Raw genomic sequence first — 20,524 nt, 5'->3', positions numbered from 1 at the left:
ATCTTACAAGGCTGCCAAATGTGGCCCGCAGGACACTAGTTTGAGGCCCCCGCCTTGATATGAAAGTTTAATGTTAGTGCGGCCCGCGCAAGTTTGATATGGATGCTGTATGGTATCATGTACCCAGAAAAAATTATTACGTTTGATTAATGTTCATGTTAAAGGTTAAATAACTGTTAATAGTTATCCTCCCTATCCGTGTGGAAGTGGTAAGTTTTTGGCTATTTAAGTTTAAACGAAATAACTTGGAGGCTACCGTTTAGGTCGCTAGCTCTCTAGTTTGCGAGTTAGCATGTGTCTCAAGACCCTGCAGTTGCGCAATATGTTGTAAATAAAAAGTGTATAAATGTGACTATAGTCGTGTTTTGTCATGTCTACAGGGCTCTAATAATGCTTTGTTCATTTTAATCTGAAAAAAGTAATTTGTCTACCCACCAACTATGTGTGGGTTCTTAAGTTTTTTATTATTTGCCATTTTATTATTATTATTATATTTATTTATTACTGATTGATTGATTTTCTTTATTCTTGATTTGTTTATTTATTTTTCACCTTATTTTGTGCAGAAAAATAAAAATTAAGATATTTGAGAACAGTGGAATGTTTTATCGAAGCTTTTATTGTAGAAAATTGGAACCAAAGCACTGAAAAAGTTTGTATATTTTTCTGTTTTTAATAAATGCATTTTTTTTTTTGGAAAACCTAATGTGGCCCCCAAGTAAATTGAGTTTGTACTGTATCATTTATACATGATGGAAGATGGAAAAAAACAGAATGGTTCATTGCTTGCATTCCTGCTTTCAGAAATGAAGTTATGACTGTTGACAATACCACAGTCGGATAATGACGTAATGAGTATTAAATAATTCCTGTATCCTATTTTTACTATCAAAATCCTTCTCTATTTTTGTATTTCATCCTGTTTCAGCGTTTCTTTGAAGCTTCAGGAGGTCATTTTAAGACTTCCTCTGAGAATATGAATAGAACGCAAAGTTTCATCTATTTTAAGCATAACTTTTTGTTTCCCCATGTCATGGTTGTCATCAGTTTCTGCAGTGGTAAAGGTGACACTCCGTATATTGTTTTTGGAACCAGCTCCTGGCGTTTCCTGGTCTTTATTTTCCATAAAGTGTAACGGAAATGAAATCCAAAATAACTTATTTGAGAGCCTTATTTGTTTTTATTATGTATTTTTTTTTTTATTGGAATGTCTGTTTTTTTAATAGGTTGGGGTTAAAATTTTTATTTAAGTGCAATTTTTGGCTAAAAAAGACTAGAGTGTATTTTATTTTGAATATAGTTTTTTTGGTCTTTTTTTGTTTATTATTATTATTATTATTATTATTATAATGCTCCTGACCCGTGTGTTGTAGTCACATGGTTACAGGTTCACTTCCATTCATAGAACCGTGTTCACATCATTTAATGGCGCCACACATGAGAGCAGTTATTGCCAACAGTACATTAGTGAGGCGTGAGAGCCACAGGAAATTATATGACTACTACTAATTAGCCAGAAAATTATTATTTATTTAGCACAAATGCATCTTTGGTCAACTATCTATGCCAGTGATGCATAGACTGCGTAAACATAGCAGGCAGGCAGAACAGTTAAATGCTTTTCCACTAGATGGCAGGAGGTATACATAATTAATCCATATTTTTATTTGGTCGTATGGAGTAACTTTATGTAATGTGAAATGTGTGGCTTAACTCAATTAAGGTTGGGAAACATTGCACAAGAGAATAAATTAAATACATCAATATTTTTCCATACATTTATCTGTGTTATCACCTACAGTTCATTTTTAATAATTTATCATACCCACCAAACAAAGTAGCCCTATGGACCAAAACTCATACTCCGATATATATTTAGGTAGATTATCGATATACGATATCTATCCCGATATTTTTTGTATAAACTATAAATTTAGATAAAAGTTGAAGCCAAATATGTGTACAAAATTGTATTAAAATATAAACAATAGCCACTGAAATAATCAGTGTGGTCACTCTGTAGCCGGGTTAGCGCTGTTAGCGCTTCCATCTCACGTTCCCCATGACGACAAACCGTAAACATGGTGGTTACCGTCTCTATACAGCAACCTTTAAACTGTCTTTTTCACAGTTCAATCCCGCTATGCAGTCTTAAAGGGTCGCTATGGCACAAAAACTATAAGGAAGTAATAAATAAAGCATTATTAAACACTAAAAACGGCGCAGGAGACACAGAGCTAGCTTATACTAATGGGTGCCGCCATTTTGTTACATTTTGACCTCCACATCAAATCCAATCTATATCGATATGAACTATATGCTTCTTTTTGATATTGTGCTTAAAATAAATATTTATAATTTTAAAATATTGATATATGACCCAGCACTTGTTGTCAGTATTGTGTGTTATTATCACCTGGTCTCTCTGTAGCCGGGTTAGCGCTGTTAGCGCTTCCATCTCACGTTCCCCATGACGACAAACCGTAAACATGGTGGTTACCGTCTTTATACAGCAACCTTTATACTGTCTTTTTCACAGTTCAATCCCGCTATGCAGTCTTAAAGGGTCGCTATGGCACAAAAAACTATAAGGAAGTAATAAATAAAGCATTATTAAACACTAAAAACGGCGCAAGACACACAGAGCTAGCTTATATTCAGATGCCGCCATTTTGATTCATTTTGACCTCCACATTAATGAACTATATGCTTTTTGATATTGTGCTTAAATAAATAAATATTTATAATTTAAAAATATTGATATATGACCCAGCCCTTGTTGTCAGTATTGTGTTTTTTTCCACTCTGCTGGTGGAATCGGGAAAAAAAACCACAACATATAATTGCTACCCTTTCAGTTCATTGTAGTAAACAATGAGTTAATTGCAGCCTAACTCCTCTATTGTCTGAATAATGACAAGGTTTATAGGAACATCAATGGCCACCGTGAGCTTGGATGAGGCAGAAATTGATTTTTAAGTTGTAGGCTGTACAATCTAACGCATGACAAGTGCATATGATGGTGTATGAGGGAGGGAGGGAGAGCTGCACAAGGAAAATAGAGAGAGGACCGAGCGCACCATGTTGGTGAATCATACCTGAGCACCGTCACCATCTCACACCGAGCGCTTATACCCCACCATGTGATGAAGTCATGGTAAGAAGATTTTTTTTTCTTTTAAATATATTTGACTCCATTATTATCACCTTTTGAATCAGTTCATTCATTATTTGATTTTTTCATTTTACTATTTTTTATATAATGGAGCATGTACTTCTTACTTGTTTGAAGTTTTAGGAGTAGTCACAAGTTGTAATTCTAGTCATTGACTCTCTGGTCCAAAGTCATATTTATTAATGGCGGGGTTAAAAAAAAAAAGTGACAGGATACAGCATTTAAGGGTGTAAAAAAATACTGTATATGTATTTATATTTGGATTGAATCGGTACACAGCTATACCAAACAGAAAGCCCTGTTTTTTTCCAACTGATTTCCCATATTTTGCTTTCCAATGCACTTCCACAAACCCGGGTAGTGGTCTACATTTTGGAATATTAATGTTATTTATTGCAGAATAACACAACAGAATTGCATTTTCATTTTCTAAATCATTAAACTCAAAACCTAAGCACTTTAATGTTCTGCATTTTGTTTTCCTTATTATACCGAAAATGAACCAGACTGTGGCGTTAATGCCGAGGTATGTACATACATATCGAACTATGAGGATGCTACATCACCATTACTGTCAACAAACACTTATGCATTTACATTTAATCCTGAAATCTGCATGCATGTAAACAATAATAATATATGATCCAAATATTATATGCTATATGCCTGTATTGACTCTTGATTGTCTAACATTAATGCTCAGGCGACCATCGGTAATCATTTTCCTTATCTAATGCTCTGTGTACCTGAAATGTATTGTACTCAGACCATATTTAATGACCTTTCTCCGTAATTTAGCGCCTTCTGAAAATGAGTGTGTTTGTATGCGTGCGTACGTGTGCCATCGATCTGTCCATTTACGCATCAGTCGTGTCGGCAGATTCATATCACATATAAATAAATATATGTATTCGCATTGTGCCACTCGGGAGCAAAGAAAATGGATTGGTGTCATTGGAGCGTGTCGTGGAAATCCAGCTGAAAGGCAGCTCAAGAACTTGGAAAAGGAATTTTATATCACTCGATTGTCACGGACACATTTTCACCAATGGAAAATTAAGAATCTTTGCTGAACCTAAAAGAAAAGTCATGGTTTAATTTCATTTGAACATGCATCAGATTACAATTGAATGCATCACATAATCAGTTCCCAGTTCCACATGTCCAAAAGGAGTAGGAAGAAGCAAAGCTTATTAAATCCTACCCCTCCATCTGGTACTTTTACAATCAGTAACTGTTACATTTGTTCACTTCCTGCTTTCCTAATATAGTTTAAGTTTTTTTTTTTTGTCACATATCAAAGTACGAGGTGATATGACTGCACGACTTCCGTGAGTTTCAGGTGGTAGCTTCTTTATTGCTTCATCACGTGTGCGCGCGCAACTCTACCGCACATGCTAGGATAGCTGGGAAGGGATATTAAAGACTTCTTGCATATTTGGATATTGTACATTTGGAATTGTTATTGTTGTTTGGGTTTGACACAGATGTCTAAAAAGTGACGAACCGGATTTGTTCACTTCCTGCTTTCCATAATACAGTTTAGGAAATTTTAAGTGATTTTTTTTTTTTTTTTTGCAGTGTTCATTTCACTGATGACTGCCTTGAATGAACACTTATACAAGAAGCATTTGGCTTGAAAGTATGGTATAAACTTTTTTTTTTTTTAATAATGCACCTCGTACCGAAGTACAAGGTGATATGAGCATCCAATGACATAATGTGTACCATAGTAAGTGTCAATATAGTGATATATATAGCACATCATGACTGGTTCAAGACTCTTCATCCTTGTATTTAGCAAACATCAACTGCTTGTATTGTTTCTTGAATTGGCTCATCGTTGTGCATTGTTTGATTCCCTTACTCAATCCATTCCATAGTTTGATTCCACATACTGAAATGCTATGGCTAGCATAACGTAGTCCTAGCATAGAAGTGTTTCAAATGTAGTTCTTCCCTGAGATCATATTTCTCCTCTCTTGTAGAGAAGTATTGGATGACATTTTTAGCTAATTGGTTATTTTTAGCCTTATGCATTATTTTAGCTGTTTGAAGAACTATATCAGCAAGTTTAAGTATTATTTTAGAAATAAGGATTTAGTATGTTCTCTGTAGGCGGCATTATGAATTATCCTTACTGACCTTTTTTGCAGTACATTTAGCGAGTGAAGATTGCTTTTATAGTTATTAGCCCATATTTCCACACAATAAGTTTAGATATGGTAGAACCAGAGAACAATAAAGAGTGTGGAGTGATTTCTGATTGAGAACAAAATTTTGCTTTGTTCAATACTATAAAACTACATCAGCAAGTTGAAGTATTTGTGATTTTAAAAGCGGTCAAATAAAAGAAGAGAAGATTCAAATTGAGTACAGACTGTTGTGGTTTCTTTGGTCAATACCAACCAAAAACTTTGTTTGTCTTCAGGATTCCTTTTGGTGCTATTGAAGATCAACCTGCAGTGAGGGATCAACATTCAAACATGGAGAATCACACAACGAATGTTCACAATGTCACCTTCTTTGTAAATATGACTGGAATGCCTCTGAACCCCGTGGAAGAGCAAGTCATAACCATATTTCTCACAATCCTCATCTGTGGAGTTGGGATTGCTGGGAACGTCATGGTGGTGCTGGTGGTGCTACGTACCAAACACATGGTGACTCCAACTAACTGCTACCTCGTCAGTCTGGCGGTGGCTGACCTCATTGTTCTTCTGGCTGCTGGTCTTCCCAACATCTCCGATGTGGTAGCCTTCTGGATTTACGGCTACACCGGATGCTTGTGTATCACATATCTGCAGTACCTGGGCATTAATGTGTCTTCTTGCTCCATCACTGCCTTCACCATTGAACGATACATCGCCATTTGTCACTCCATAAAGGCTCAGTTCCTGTGCACCGTTTCCAGGGCCAAGAGGATCATAGCCGGAGTGTGGGTCTTCACATCACTCTATTGCATTATGTGGTTCTTTCTGGTAGACACCAATGAAACCGTCTACACCAATGGAGTGGTGGTTACCTGTGGCTACCGTGTCTCCAGGAGCCTCTACATGCCGATCTACTTCCTGGACTTTACTCTGTTCTACGTGATCCCCCTCATGGTGGCAACCGTGCTGTACGGTCTCATTGCCAGGATTCTCTTCATGAGCCCTTTGCCGTCGCATCTCAGCGATAAAGCCATGGCGGGGTCGGTTCACCAAGGTCACTCCAGCAAGAATAAGAAGAGTCACAAAGGAGCAGTCTCTGCAAGGAAGCAGGTACGGTACTGTAAACAGGGTGGTGGGAAAACTAAATGTAAAACTGAATGCTTTGAAAAGGTGCGAAAATCAAAATTTACAATTAATACAGCTGTTCAGAAGCTGAAGCTGGGCTGAAATGCTGTGGAAATACGTTCAAACTTAGAATGAAAGTACGAGTAAACTGGTAGTTTGAGCTAAAATCAAGAATCGAACCAACCGTCGCTGGGTCTGGATCCAAGCCTGTGCTGTTACACAAAAGGCAGCGTGTACCACTACACCACCGTGGGAATGTAAGCACCACCTGCACCCGCTTGTGCTTAATTAAAGGTTTTTACTTGCAATGATAATGCATTATCGTCTATTGTATAATCTATTTTATAAGCAAAAGTCAAAATTTACAATTAATACAGCTGTTCAGAAGCTGAAGCTGGGCTGAAATGCTGTGGGAATACGTTCAAACGTAGAATGAAAGTACGAGTAAATTGGTAGTTTGAGCTAAAATCAAGAATCGAACCAACCGTCTCTGGGTCTGGATCCAAGCGCTGCGCTATACAACTTTTACTAATTTGCCACAATCGGGGAAAATAAGTCCAAATAAGTCTAGTGCCATCATGCTTTGTGGCACTGCTCTTTAAATAGTTGTTAAAGGGGACATGATGAATGCATAAGCAGGAATTGAACTAGGTACCTTTGGGTCGGGAATCACATACTTTATCAACCAAGCCATGGAAAATTGTGCTTTTTCCACTTTTCTGACCTATAAATGTAGTTAGAATATATTCTCGTGTTAAATGGAATTTGGAACGCATTTAGAAGTGAGCCCTCAAAGAAGTTTGGGATGGATCAAAACGCTCGGTTTCAAAAGGCGTGGTAAAGCTGCCCCTTTGTGATGTCACAGACGGCAGACATCCTTATATGGTTCATAGTTAAGGAAGCTTTGGATGTCTGAACTGGACTTATGTTATTTGAATTAACTTTTGTATATGGCTGCACGGCGGTCGAGTGGTTAGCGCACAGACCTCACAGCTAGGAGACTAAGGTTCAATTCCACCCTCAGCCATCTCTGTGTGGAGTTTGCATGTTCTCCACGTGCATGCGTGGGTTTTCTCCGGGTACTCCGGTTTCCTCCCACATTCCAAAAACATGCTAGGTTAATTGGCGACTCCAAATTGTCCATAGGTATGAATGTGAGTGTGAATGGTTGTTTGTCTATATGTGCCCAAATGGGGTTTTGAGTTTTTCCTTGCCCTGATGGGGGTTCAGATCAGGGGATGTCGTGGATAGTTACCAGCTTGTAAAGTCCTTTTGTGATTAAGGGGTATATAAATAAACTTGACTTGACACATTGTTTTCGATTAAGATATTTTTTTTTTTGACATTTGAACATCTTAGAAGTAAAAGTATCATACGCCTAATCGTTTGTATAGAATTGGTCCTTACTCGATTTGTCTTTGGCGCTCCAGATAACCAAGATGCTGGCAGTGGTGGTCGTCCTCTTCGCTCTACTATGGATGCCGTACCGCACCCTTGTGGTGGTCAATTCCGTCATCGAGCCGCCATACAACAACACGTGGTTCCTGCTCTTCTGCAGAATGTGCATCTACACCAACAGCGCCATTAATCCCATCATTTACAACCTCATGTCCCAGAAGTTCAGAGCCTCCTTCAAGAAGCTTTATAAGTGCGCCTGGCGGCAAAAAGGGGAAGCGAAGGAGTACAACGTGCCCGTGTATTACAGCGTGATGAAGGATTCCTGCCAGGAGAGCAATGAGCTGGTCACAGAACAAGAGGAGGTCAACGGCCGCACCGTCAAGAAGTTAAATTCAACAGATGATGATCCTAGCTCCTGTGATGTGTAATCCTAATATGGTCACATGATCCAATCAAACAACGGTAAAAAGCATTAGCGTACATAAAACAAACATTGTGTTCATGTATTTTATTATAAATATGTATATCATTACAGTGTATATTCTGTGCTCAATATGACACTGAATAGTATTATCATGGAAATGAATCCTAACGAAGCAATTGTCCCCAACACAACAATAAGTGTGTCACTGATTAATAACTGATGAATAAAAATGTTGTCAAGAGGCATTTAGTTTTGTGTATCGTGATTATGTAATCCATGTATTAATATTAGGGCAGTCAAAGTTGGCTCTTGTAGCAAGACCAAAAGTTATTTGTTATCTACTGTCGCTGTGTTTGAGTTATCACGGACTGGCGCGGTGCAGGTATCGTTTTTATTGTCATGTACAATGCTACCTTGTTATAAGAGTGGCCAACTAGCCGTTTTTTGTATATTTTTACATCTCTCTGCTGATTTTTGCATTGAACTGCCAGCTAAATTTGGAGTTAGAGCTGCTATTGACAGGCTGTCAATGCACCGACCCGTTTTACATTTTAATGCATAAAAAGAATCACATAACATTTGTTTATTGCATCAAGGCTTTTTGACTCTGTCGGGAAACTCTAGTTCAACAAAATAAAACAAATAAAATAAAAAATATTTTTTACTACATTTTAAAATGGTCTGGTTGAAATTATGACCACTGTATTGTTAGGGTCGGTTTTGACCCGGTTATAATAATATGACTTTAAAGCAGGGGTCTCAAACTCAATTTACCTGGGGGCCACTGGAGCTAGGGTCTGGGCAAGGCTGGGCCGCATCAGGTTTTCCAAAAAAAAACAAACGCATTTATTAAAAACAAAAAAATATACAAACTTTTTCAGTGCTTTGGTTCCAATTTTCTACAATAAAAGCTCTGATAAAACATTCCACTGTTCTCAAATATCTTAATTTTTATTTTTCTGCACAAGATGAAAAATAGACAAATTATTTTTTTCAGATTAAAATGAACAAAGCATTATTAGAGCCCTGTAAACATGACAAAACACGACTATAGTCACATTTATACTCTTTTTATTTACAACATATTGCGCAACTGCAGGGTCTTGAGACACATGCTAACTCGCAAACTAGAGAGCTAGCGACCTAAACGGTAGCCTTCAAGTTATTTCCTTTAAACTTAAATAGCCAAAAACTTACCACTTCCACACGGGTAGGGAGGATAACTATTAACAGTTATTTAACCTTTAACATGAACATGAATCAAACGTAATAAGTCTGCTTGACCTGTTAGACGGTGTACGTAGGTCGGTGACTCAAACAAGTGACTCATATAAAAACACACATGCACTTACGCAGCCGGTCACACCTTTTTGAACAGCCCATCACAAAAGAGTACATCATAGTATAAATGGGCCGGCAGTCTCATAGCAACATCTCCACGCTCACTCATGCATGTTGTGCTAATTGCCCCTTGACATTATACGAGAGGCTTGTGAAAACCTGAAATATCAAGCAAAATAAATACCACATAACAGTAGTTTTATACTGTATCTTCACCAGAGGATTCCCTGAATGGTTATTGTGATGTTGAAAGATTTATGCGTCTTGAGTAATAAATTGAAAAGTGTGGAGAAAAAAAAATTGCATGGCCATAGTTATCCACTTTACTTAGCATGCAGAGTGTTTCTGTTGGGAATGGAAATAGAGAAATGCCAACATGAATGTTAAATTCGGTGAAGCTGTGCAGAGCAATATGCAAAACATGAAAGGATAGGACACTGACTTAGAATAATAATTAGAAAACATCCCTTTTGTTTATAGCTCGGGGTAATGCAATTTACTTTAGTGTTTTTGTACTGTTGTATTTCTATTATTAAACATTCCAGGCTCGAAATCCCCACATACATTAACAGGATGCCATAGTCGAGGGATGGAGTTAGATGTGCTGAATGGAAAATGTTAATGGAATATATTATATTTCTTATATGGAAGGCATTTTTGTCCCCTTTAGTTTTTGTGCATTGATGTGATTGTGTGATAAAATCACGCTTGGAATTTTCAGCATTGTTATTTGCATTTGCTACTTCTTTGCTATGTGGAGAATGCACAGTGGACATGAACACAGCTGAGAGGAACCGAAGCAAGGAGCTGATTGGCCAACACACACCAAGCAGGGATGCTTGATAGTGATAACGAGCAGAAAATTATATATTGTTTTAAGCAGTATATTTGAAAGTGCAATGCACAAGACTAGACACACACAAACTAATAAACACATCTAAAAACCTCAGGTAGGGTTTAACAAGAAGAAATTGATGTTTGGGTTGGTCACCTGTCCAGACACAGTCTCAGGTTCTTGTTTTTTAATGCATAAGATTAGACACATGTAATCCAGAAAATAAGTAAATGTCACAAAAAAGTGGTCTAATAAATTGACACACAAAGACTGCAGATTTCAGAAAATAACAGATGAAATGATACAGCACTCTACAAGCAATGATGTCTGTAAAATTAAATAATTAAAAATTACAAAATGTTTAACTATAATGATGAAAATTGTAATATTAATGATGATTATAATGATGGTAATAATGATAAAGATTATAACAATAATGATAATAATGATGATAATAATAATAATAATAATAATATTACAATGATAATAATAACAGGGGAAACAATACAGTGGCATCAACAGCATTATATCCTGCAAAGATGTCTGTAAAATTAAATAATTAAAAATTAAAAATTACAAAATTTTTAACTATAATGATGAAAATGGTAATATTAATGATGATTATAATGATGGTAATAATGATAAAGATTATAACAATACTGATAATAATGATAATAATAATAATAATAATAATAATAATAATAATAATAATAATAATAATAATAATAATAATAATAATAATATTACAATGATAATAATAACAGGGGAAACAATACAGTGGCATGAACATGATTATATCCTGCAAAAAGGGGTAGGCATTTATAAGCTTTTGCTTCAGCCTACTCCTTTTGGGCTTGGGATCAGATAGTTGAATACAAATGTAAATAATGGAAAGTTATATTTTGATTGATGTAAGAAATGCACTGTAATGTTTCACATATTTGCCCAAATAAAGGGAAAAAAAAAAAAGTATATATGGACACTGGAAAAGAAAAGCATGTACATTATATGTTGCAGCTTCACCGCATAGCTAATTGCTGCAGGTGTTATCATTCATCTTATTGATTCTTTGTTAGATACACTTCAGGCGTCTCTGAGCGAAAACTCCTGATGTACAATTTATAAGCAATTCACCCATTCAACACACAATCCAGAAGAACGAGATTGCTCTATATAATATCTTTGACATTACAACAATATGGCTGGGTCATTATTATTGATAGTAATCTCCCATAACATGAAGCTGGTCCCTTTTTTGTGTTTCATATCTTCAGTGGCATGTATAGTTACTTCCATATCACAGTGAAGCTTTGTTTTCGAAGCACTATCATTAAATGACCCCCGCTTATAAGCAAAGGCTGGTAGTAGCTTCCACAGTTGTGCACGCACACCAGGTTGTGGAGGTGTACTCCGGCGACAAGCAAAGTCAATGCAGGACAGAAACACTTGATCGTGTTCATTCATTCATTTTCTACCGCTTGTCCTCACGAGGGTCGCGGGGGTGCTGGAGCCTATCCCAGCTGTCGTCGGGCGAGAGAGGCGGGGTACACCCTGGACTGGTCGCCAGCCAATCACAGGGCACATATAGACAAACAACCATTCACACTCACATTCATACCTATGGACAATTTGGAGTCGCTAATTAACCTAGCATGTTTTTGGAATGTGGGAGGAACCCGGAGTACCCGGAGAAAACCCACCCATGCACAAGGAGAACATGCAAACTCCACACAGAGATAGCCGAGGGTGGAATTGAACCAAAGTTATGGTTGTGAGAGCTGGCGCTGTCGATTCCTTTTTACTTTTACTCCCCCCCGAGGCAGAGAATAACGTTGCTGTGCGCTCAGCAGATCCAACTATAGTGAAACACTAAGTCATTCTAGTAGCTAAATGTTTCATAGACAAATAAGACCATAATAAAACAGTCACTTGCATTGTCTGCTCCCAATGGGATGCTGACTGATGGGATGGCTGTATCTTCCAGCACAAGACTTGGGCTCCCCGTTGAGCTGGTAAATTCAGGACAGTCTTCAGGTAAGAAATGTTAAGAGCACCTAGCTGATTTTGTTGAATCTATCTTGAAATCCAGTCTAAACTTAAATTAAAACAGAAGATAATATAATCAATTGAATGTGAGTGTGAATGGTTGTTTGTCTATATGTGCCCTGTGATTGGCAGTCCAGAGTGTACCCCCGCCTCTCGCCCAAGCGTTTCTGTCCTGCATTGACTGGGTAATCATCCCGAGAGGCTTGCCGGTGGAGTACACCTCCACAATCCAGTGTGCGTGCACAACTGTGGAAGCTACTGCCAGTCTTTGCTTGTAACCAGGGATGTCCAAAGTGCAGTCCGTGGGCCATTTGTGAACCTACATTTTAAATGGGTGTCAATGGTACGCCCACATCCAGTTTATGTTTTTTTTTTTATTCGCATACTGATTTTTGGCTTGAGCCATTTATATTCTGGATACCCTTCTTGACCAATACCCATTTTTAACACCCCTAGTAATTAAAATAAAATAAAATAAAATAAAATAAAATAAAATAAAATAAAATAAAATAAAATAAAATAAAATAAAATAAAATAAAATAAAATAAAATAAAATAAAATAATAAAAAATAAAATAATAAAATAATAAAAAATAATAAAAAATAATAAAAAATAATAAAAAATAATAAAAAATAATAAAAAATAAAAAATAAAAAATAAAAAATAAAAAATAAAAAATAAAAAATAATAAAATAAAATAAAAAATAAAAAATAAAAAATAAAAAATAATATAAAATAAAAAATAAAAAATAATATAAAATAAAAAATAAAAAATAATATAAAATAAAAAATAAAAAATAAAAAATAAAATTAAATTAAAACACATGAATGCATACACTGTACAGCATGTTGTGAAAAATTACTAATTTGTTTAAATCAGATGATGACAGAAACAAATAATTGTACCGTATTTCCTTCATTTAAAACATCATCATCAAGCAAATTCCATGTATTTATTACAGTGTCAACATTTTGCTCTTTCATGGGTCTTCAAAGCGCTCAGGTGAAAAACATTTATTTACGGAGCTAAATGGTCAGTCATAATCAATACTCCCGACCGACTCTGCAGTCCCAAATGTCATAAACAATTGTGCAAACAGAGGCCTTGAGTATCGATTGACTATGTGCTTTCATATTTCAAGGTGCAACAGGTCCACTGACAATTTGCTACAATTGTGTATTTCATCCACTGTGTTCCAGCAAGAGAGATTACACTCTCAACAATCTTCCTTCAAGAGACAGCAGATGAAAATACTGAAAGATGGATTGGAGGACTTCCAACAATAGAATGATAGTTGATGGTGTGGAAAGAAAAAACACGTTTCATGACAACATAAGAAAAGAATCAAACATGAGTTCACTTACTGAAAATGGTAACTGATTTATTTAAAAGGGATCTACTATGATGCTCATTTTGCGATCCTTTGAATTGAGATGTGGACTCCTATAGAGCAACTACACACAATAACCCGCACAGAAAACTTTTTTTTTTAGATTTGCTGAATCTGCACCTTTTCCAGACAAAATATTTTCTTTTGCTGGTAGGGAATCAGGAACTCCAACTACTCGTGCCTGATGGTGGTGTCTTTAGGAATTGTAAAGAAATGCGGCTTTCCCTTATGAGCCATTGCTAGCAACCTGTGTTTGCATTTTTATTCACGTACCCCCACTGACGTACCCCACTCTGGCAACCTTGGTCCTAATCCATATATACAGAGAACATACTAACTCCTTATTTCTAAAATCACAAATACTTCAACTTGCTGATATAGTTAATTTTCAAACAGCTAAAATAATGCATAAGGCTAAAAATAACCAATTAGCTAAAAATGTCATCCAATACTTCTCAATACTTTTTCTCAATATAATAATATAATATATTATAATATAATAATAATAATAATAATAATAATAATAATAATAATAATAATATAATATAATAATATAATAATATAATAATGCACCTCGTACCAAAGTACAAGGTGCATTATTAAAAAAATATTATTTTTAAATTATTATTATTTAAATTATAAAAATTTATCATTTTAAATTTAAAAATTATTTTTAAAAAAAACCTTAAACTGTATTATGGAATGCAGGAAGTGAACAAATGTTACAGTTACTGATTGTAAAAGTACCAGATAGAGGGGTAGGATTTAATAAGCTTTGCTTCTTCCTACTCCTTTTGGACATGTGGAACTGGGAACTGATTATGTGATGCATTCAATTGTCATCTGATGCATGTTCAAATGAAATAAAACCATTACCATTACCATATATTTCAGCCACTTTTCTGTTTTGCAACAAACTTGTTGCTGAATCATCGTATTAAAATTACGAATGAAAAGTTTTGCTGTGGAAGAAATGATAAAAATGCTAAATGCGTTTTGCACTACCTTGTTTTTAATGAAAGACAATATTGAAATTGCAGTCAGCTGCCCACTAGATGGCAGGCTGCACACTGTAACTGTGCTGTCAGTCCACCATGTGGACGCACTTAATGCAGGTCAAATCCTGTAATGTACTTATTTAACAACTTAGCTTTATGGGTAACATTTTGAGGCAATTGATTTTGAAACAACCTGTATATGTTTTGGTTTCAGCAACTTGACGCTTTTAAGTCATACAGCCTCTTTGTCTCTGAGTGGAGGCAACACTGCTTGCATACACACAATTGTAGCTTCATGAGGAGCAATAATGGTAACGTAATTAACGTAATTAAATCAGTAGATTGCAATATATTGTCATTTTTCATATTTCATTGTACTTTTCTTAAAATTAATATTAAAATCTCGTTGGTGGGCTCCCCCACCTATTATTTATTACATAGTTACACACATGGTGGTTATCTACGTGTGGAGACACAGCTGCTCTGGAGTAGACTGATAGAAACGTGGCTACCGATTTGTGCTAACAACTCATACATGCATTGTGAGGCAAGTTAGGGAAAGTGCCTTGCCCGAGGACACAACAGCAGTGACTGGGATTGAAGGAAGCTAGGTTCGAACCACCAACCCTCTGGCCAGTACCAACACAACTACCAACTCCAAGTTAATGTTCACATAAAAAAGACAAACATGTTAATATAATAAGTAAATAAAAATAATATCAAACTAAAAGGGACAAAAATTAGTATTTTGTGTCCAGACTTTTAAAAGCTCTTCAGGCGGAGTGTCACCGTCATCAAACAGGGGCAGAGTCCGGTGTCGAGGAGGATTATGGGTAGTGAGAGCTGAACTCTCAGGTGGCTCGGCCTTGGACTTGGCAGCAGCAACCTCGCACTGTCACTGGAGGCAGATGGTCCCCCCCCCCACCCCCAGAGTCAGCTGTTCATTGGTGAACACTAAAGGCATTCACGGAGGAAATACACACACTGCTGATGAACTCCTGACAAGAACGCTGCGATTTTGACACTTTTTCCTGCCTCATTCATCCAACTGCAGGTAAGCTACCGTTATTGCTTTTGAGAACATTATTGTTATCACTGACGTATGTTATTTATTCATAAAAATCCACTCACTTATTGATGACATAAATAAGAGCAACAGTTGCGTGAATGTGTTTAGAGGATGGCTCACCTTGCTAAAGCTCCTCTAATACCATCTGCTTGAACGTCAGCTCTGCCTCAACAGCTTATATGGATCCCATCACGCTAATAAGCCAAAACCAGTGTAAACATAATGGTACGCTTGTAAAGGAAACAAATGATGGCACATGTGGTGCAAAACTACATGAGCGGGAGTCACTTCCTCATCTGCATCATTTTTGTAAACAGACAAAAATTGTAAACTCCAAGAGGAACCCAAGTTTTCACAGGAAAATGCATATATTAATTTTAATAACATGAGCTTTGCGGAAATGCAATAGTTTTTGTATTCTTTCTGTAGGTGCACAGCATATTAATATATAAATATTAATAATAAATATTTCTCACGCCTACAATGATACAGGCGGCGTCTCATGCTGACAACAGCAATCCTCCTCCAAGATGGCCGTTACGTCACTGAACGGTTGCTGAGGCGGACATATGCATATTTGAGATTAATAGCAGCCATGACGTCATTCCGTCTATTATAAGTACATTATTAAAAAAAAAAAAAAAACTGAAACTGTATTATGGAAAGCAGGAAGTGAACAAATGTAACAGTTACTGATTGTAAAAGTACCAGATGGAGGGGTAGCATTTAATAAGCTTTGCTTCTTCCTACTCCTTTTGGACATGTGGAACTGGGAAGTGATTATGGGATGCATTCAATTGTAATATGCAAAAATGTATATATTAATTTTAATAACAACATGAGCTTTGCTGTAGTGCAATAGTTTTTTGTATTCTTTCTGCAGGTGCACAGCAGTATAAATATGAAATGACTTTCTCACTCCTACAATGATACAGGCGGCGTCTCATGCTGACAACAGCAATCCTCCCTCCAAGATGGCCGTTACGTCACTGAACGTTACTGAGGAGCCGGTTGCTGAGGCGGACATATGCATATTTGAGATTAATAGCAGCCATGACGTCATCCCGTCTATTGTTTGCTCCATCTGCCTTTCTTTTGGACTCATCTACTGTTTTTTTGGTAAGTAAACATTGCGGAGTGTACCTTGTTCATGGAAATAACCCCTGGTGACATCAACTATGATACTTTACTTATTAAGCTAAAGTGAAAGTGGCTTGAAATCAAATCAACAAAATTATTTTCATAATAAAAAAAAGGTTTATCCTTTATTTAATGATAATACTTCACAATAATACATCAAATAACCCAAATTACCCAATATTGTAAACAAAATGAGGCATCTAAAACATAAATGAGAGTCTACTCATGTGTGTTGCTGTAAATGTGTTCCAGTGCTAATGGGAGCCGAGTAGGGGGCGGACAGGAAGTAACGTTCAAAGTTGAGTTTTAGATTGTTCCGAATTTCCTCCCACATTCCAAAAACATGCTAGACTCCAAATTGTCCATATAGGTATGAATGTGAGTGTGAATGGTTGTTTGTCTATATGTGCCCTGTGATTGGCTGGCGACCAGTCCAGGGTGTACCACCGCCTCTCTCGCCCCAAGACAGCTGGGATAGGCTCCAGCACCCCCCGCAAAGCTCGTGAGGATAAGCGGTAGAAGAGAGGCTTGCCGCTGGAGTACACCTCCACAACCTGGTGTGCGTGCACAACTGTGGAAGCTACTGCCAGCTTTTGCTTGTAGCGGGGGTCATTTAATGATAGTGCTTCGAAAACAAAGCACGGACAGACTCATTTGTTACCGCTCCCCCCTCCCTGAATGAATGAATGAATGAATGAATAATAAGTAGCTGCGTCGTTCTTGTTAATTATCTCAAAGACTGGTTTGAGCATGTTTGATGCCAGGGTAAATTGTTCATATATTGTATTGTATTTGGAATTAAATTTCTCATTTTTGCATCAAAATGAGAAATGATAACCATCCTAAATATATATTTACATTGTCTTCCCAGGATACCGCTGTTTCAGGATTGTCACGTTTTTTTCTGGCTTCATGTTTGGATCAGCGTCTATCCTGCTGTTCTACCAAAGTGAGCTTGTACCGGAGACCAAAGCCGGCATTGGCCTGGGCGTGGGGGTGCTCAGCGGCCTGGTGACCCTGCTGGTGTCCACTTTGGGGATCCTCTTGTGTGGCCTCCAACTGGGCTGCCTGCTCTCGTCAGCCACCCTCGTAGTCGTAGGACAGTTTTACAGCCTCGCACCAACGTGGGTGCCCTTGAGCGCCATCATGGCCGCCAGCATCGCCACGGCTGTGTTGACGCTGCTGTGGCAGAAACTGTTTGTCATCATGTACACGTCGGTGTTTGGCGCCATGACGGTGATGCTGTGTGTGGATTACTTGGTGGGAGCCTTCACGCTGCCTGATCAGGTGTATGATATATTTTGTCAAGAAACCCCGCTTTCGTTATGTTGGTTCAATTGGGCCATCAGTGGAATCGGCCCTGCTTTGAGTCTTACAGGCGTATTTGCACAGTGGAAGATTACAGCCAAAGGAGCGTCACATTCAGAGGGTAAGGCTCTCTTGTTTGTCAAATACACTCCTGTCCACTCATTTGTATCCTTTTATTCACAGCTTCACACAAAAAAATGAAGAAACGTGCAAAAAATCATAAATTCCCAGAGTCAAGAAGGCCACCACATTATCGTCGGCGTCGGCCTCCACTTCTAAAACGCTACACCGGAGACGTCCTTCCGCCTGTCAGTGTACAAGCAAACTATATACAAAATTAACATTTTTTCCAAATAATCCTTTTTGCTGTCTTTACTTCTTTCCAGAGTTACCTCCGCAGCCTGCAGGAACGCCAGATGGGAACAGGCTCCTCCACCAGCACGCACACTCTCATTGACTTTGACTTTGAGACCGGCTCCATGGTGCCTCTGACCGTGGCCCCTTCCGTTATAGTGTGATGGAGCAGAGGAACGGAGGGGGGGGTCATCCAGATCAGTTCTTTGGCTTCATGCATGAAAAAGACGCTTGAATTGCATCTCTCTCATGACGTTACGACATAGTGGTGGATACCTATACTGATACTATACTCGTACATTCATTCATTCATTTTCTACCGCTTTTTCCTCACGAGGGTCGCTGTCATCGGGCGAGAGGCGAGGTACACCCTGGACTGGTGGCCAGCCAATCACAGGACAAACAACCATTCACACTCACATTCATACCTATGGACAATTTGGAGTCGCCAATTAACCTAGCATGTTTTTGGAATGTGGGAGGAAACCGGAGTACCCGGAGAAAACCCACGCATGCACGGGGAGAACATGCAAACTCCACACAGAGATGGCCGAGGGTGGAATTGAACCCTGGTCTCCCAGCTGTGACCGCCGTGCCGCCCTATACTCGTACATTATAAGATATATTCCAAACAAAGTCACTTTAATATATGCAATATTTATCTTGAAACATATTACTTTCCATGCACCTTGTCTTGTATATTGTATTATTTTTCTTATCATAAATAAATATGCAAGTCTCCTTGTGAATTCACTGAATTTCTGTTGTATCACTGGTGACCTCTGGTGGCCATTTTTGAGAGAATGTCCATGCATCTATTTTTTTGACCTGTTAATCCTCACTACGGTCATGCTGGGGCCTATCCCGGGGGATAGACTCTGGACTGGTGGCCAACCAATCACAGGGCACATATAATCAAACAACCATTCACACTCACATTCATACCTATATAGACAATTTGGAGTCGCCAATTAAGCTATGTGATACTTTTGAAACATGCACAGTATATAACATACAGTATTGTAGTACACTTGTGGAAAAGCATATTTATTTATATTAAAGGTTTGTGAGTATTGCCATTGTTATGAGGAAACAAGAGGATTCCGAGCAGCTTCAGCCACATTGACTTTTAGCCACGCGTATGACGATCTACGCATACAAGTTGAATTACTTCAATTTAATACTTATTAATAAATTTTAATTAATTAAAAGTTTAGAGTGAGAAGAATGATATTATAAGTTATATTATTCATTCATTCATTTTCTACTGCTTTTCCTCACGAGTGTCGCGGGGGGTGCTGGAGCCCATCCCAGCTGTCTTCGGGCAAGAGGCGGGGTACACCCTGGACTGGTGGCCAGCCAATCAGAGGGCACATATAGACAAACAACCATTCACACTCACATTCATACCTATGGACAATTTGGAGTCGCCAATTAACCTAGCATGTTTTTGGAATGTGGGAGGAAACCGGAGTACCCGGAGAAAACCCACGCATGCACGGGGAGAACATGCAAACTCCACACAGAGATGTCCGAGGATGGAATTGAACCCTGGTCTCCTGGCTGTGAGGTCTGCGCACTAACCACTCGTCCGCCGTGCCTCCTAAGTTATAATATACAATGTAAAAGTCACACAATTTGGCTCTGGTAAACTGGGTCCATGACTTGTCAACTATGACTAAAGAACAGTAGGTGAAGACACTACAAGTAGGTGAGGGTCAAGGGTCTTGGTAGTCGTGGTAGTTGTTGATGTTGTGGTTTGCAGCA

The 20,524-nt window shown here is 37.8% G+C and overlaps 2 protein-coding genes across 2 annotated transcripts; both read left to right on the top strand.

Annotated features, from left to right (window-relative positions):
- Positions 1-3,071: 3,071 nt before the first annotated feature.
- LOC131104756 (thyrotropin-releasing hormone receptor) lies at positions 3,072-8,456 on the top strand. Its single transcript, XM_058052259.1, has 3 exons — positions 3,072-3,157; positions 5,607-6,438; positions 7,884-8,456. Exons 1-3 carry the CDS (start codon positions 3,147-3,149, stop codon positions 8,277-8,279), a joined length of 1,239 nt encoding a protein of 412 aa, XP_057908242.1. The 5' UTR covers positions 3,072-3,146; the 3' UTR covers positions 8,280-8,456.
- Positions 8,457-15,814: 7,358 nt separating this feature from the next.
- On the top strand, positions 15,815-19,438 carry LOC131104548 (transmembrane protein 198-like). Its single transcript, XM_058051853.1, has 5 exons — positions 15,815-15,940; positions 16,891-17,074; positions 17,967-18,524; positions 18,587-18,711; positions 18,790-19,438. The coding sequence occupies exons 2-5, from the start codon at positions 16,930-16,932 to the stop codon at positions 18,919-18,921; spliced, it is 960 nt and encodes a 319-aa protein (XP_057907836.1). The 5' UTR covers positions 15,815-15,940; positions 16,891-16,929; the 3' UTR covers positions 18,922-19,438.
- The last annotated feature ends 1,086 nt before the right edge of the window (positions 19,439-20,524 follow it).

Source organism: Doryrhamphus excisus, chromosome 16 (assembly GCF_030265055.1).
Source record: "Doryrhamphus excisus isolate RoL2022-K1 chromosome 16, RoL_Dexc_1.0, whole genome shotgun sequence".
NCBI lineage: Eukaryota > Metazoa > Chordata > Actinopteri > Syngnathiformes > Syngnathidae > Doryrhamphus > Doryrhamphus excisus.
This window is presented reverse-complemented; position numbering and strand designations above follow the sequence as displayed.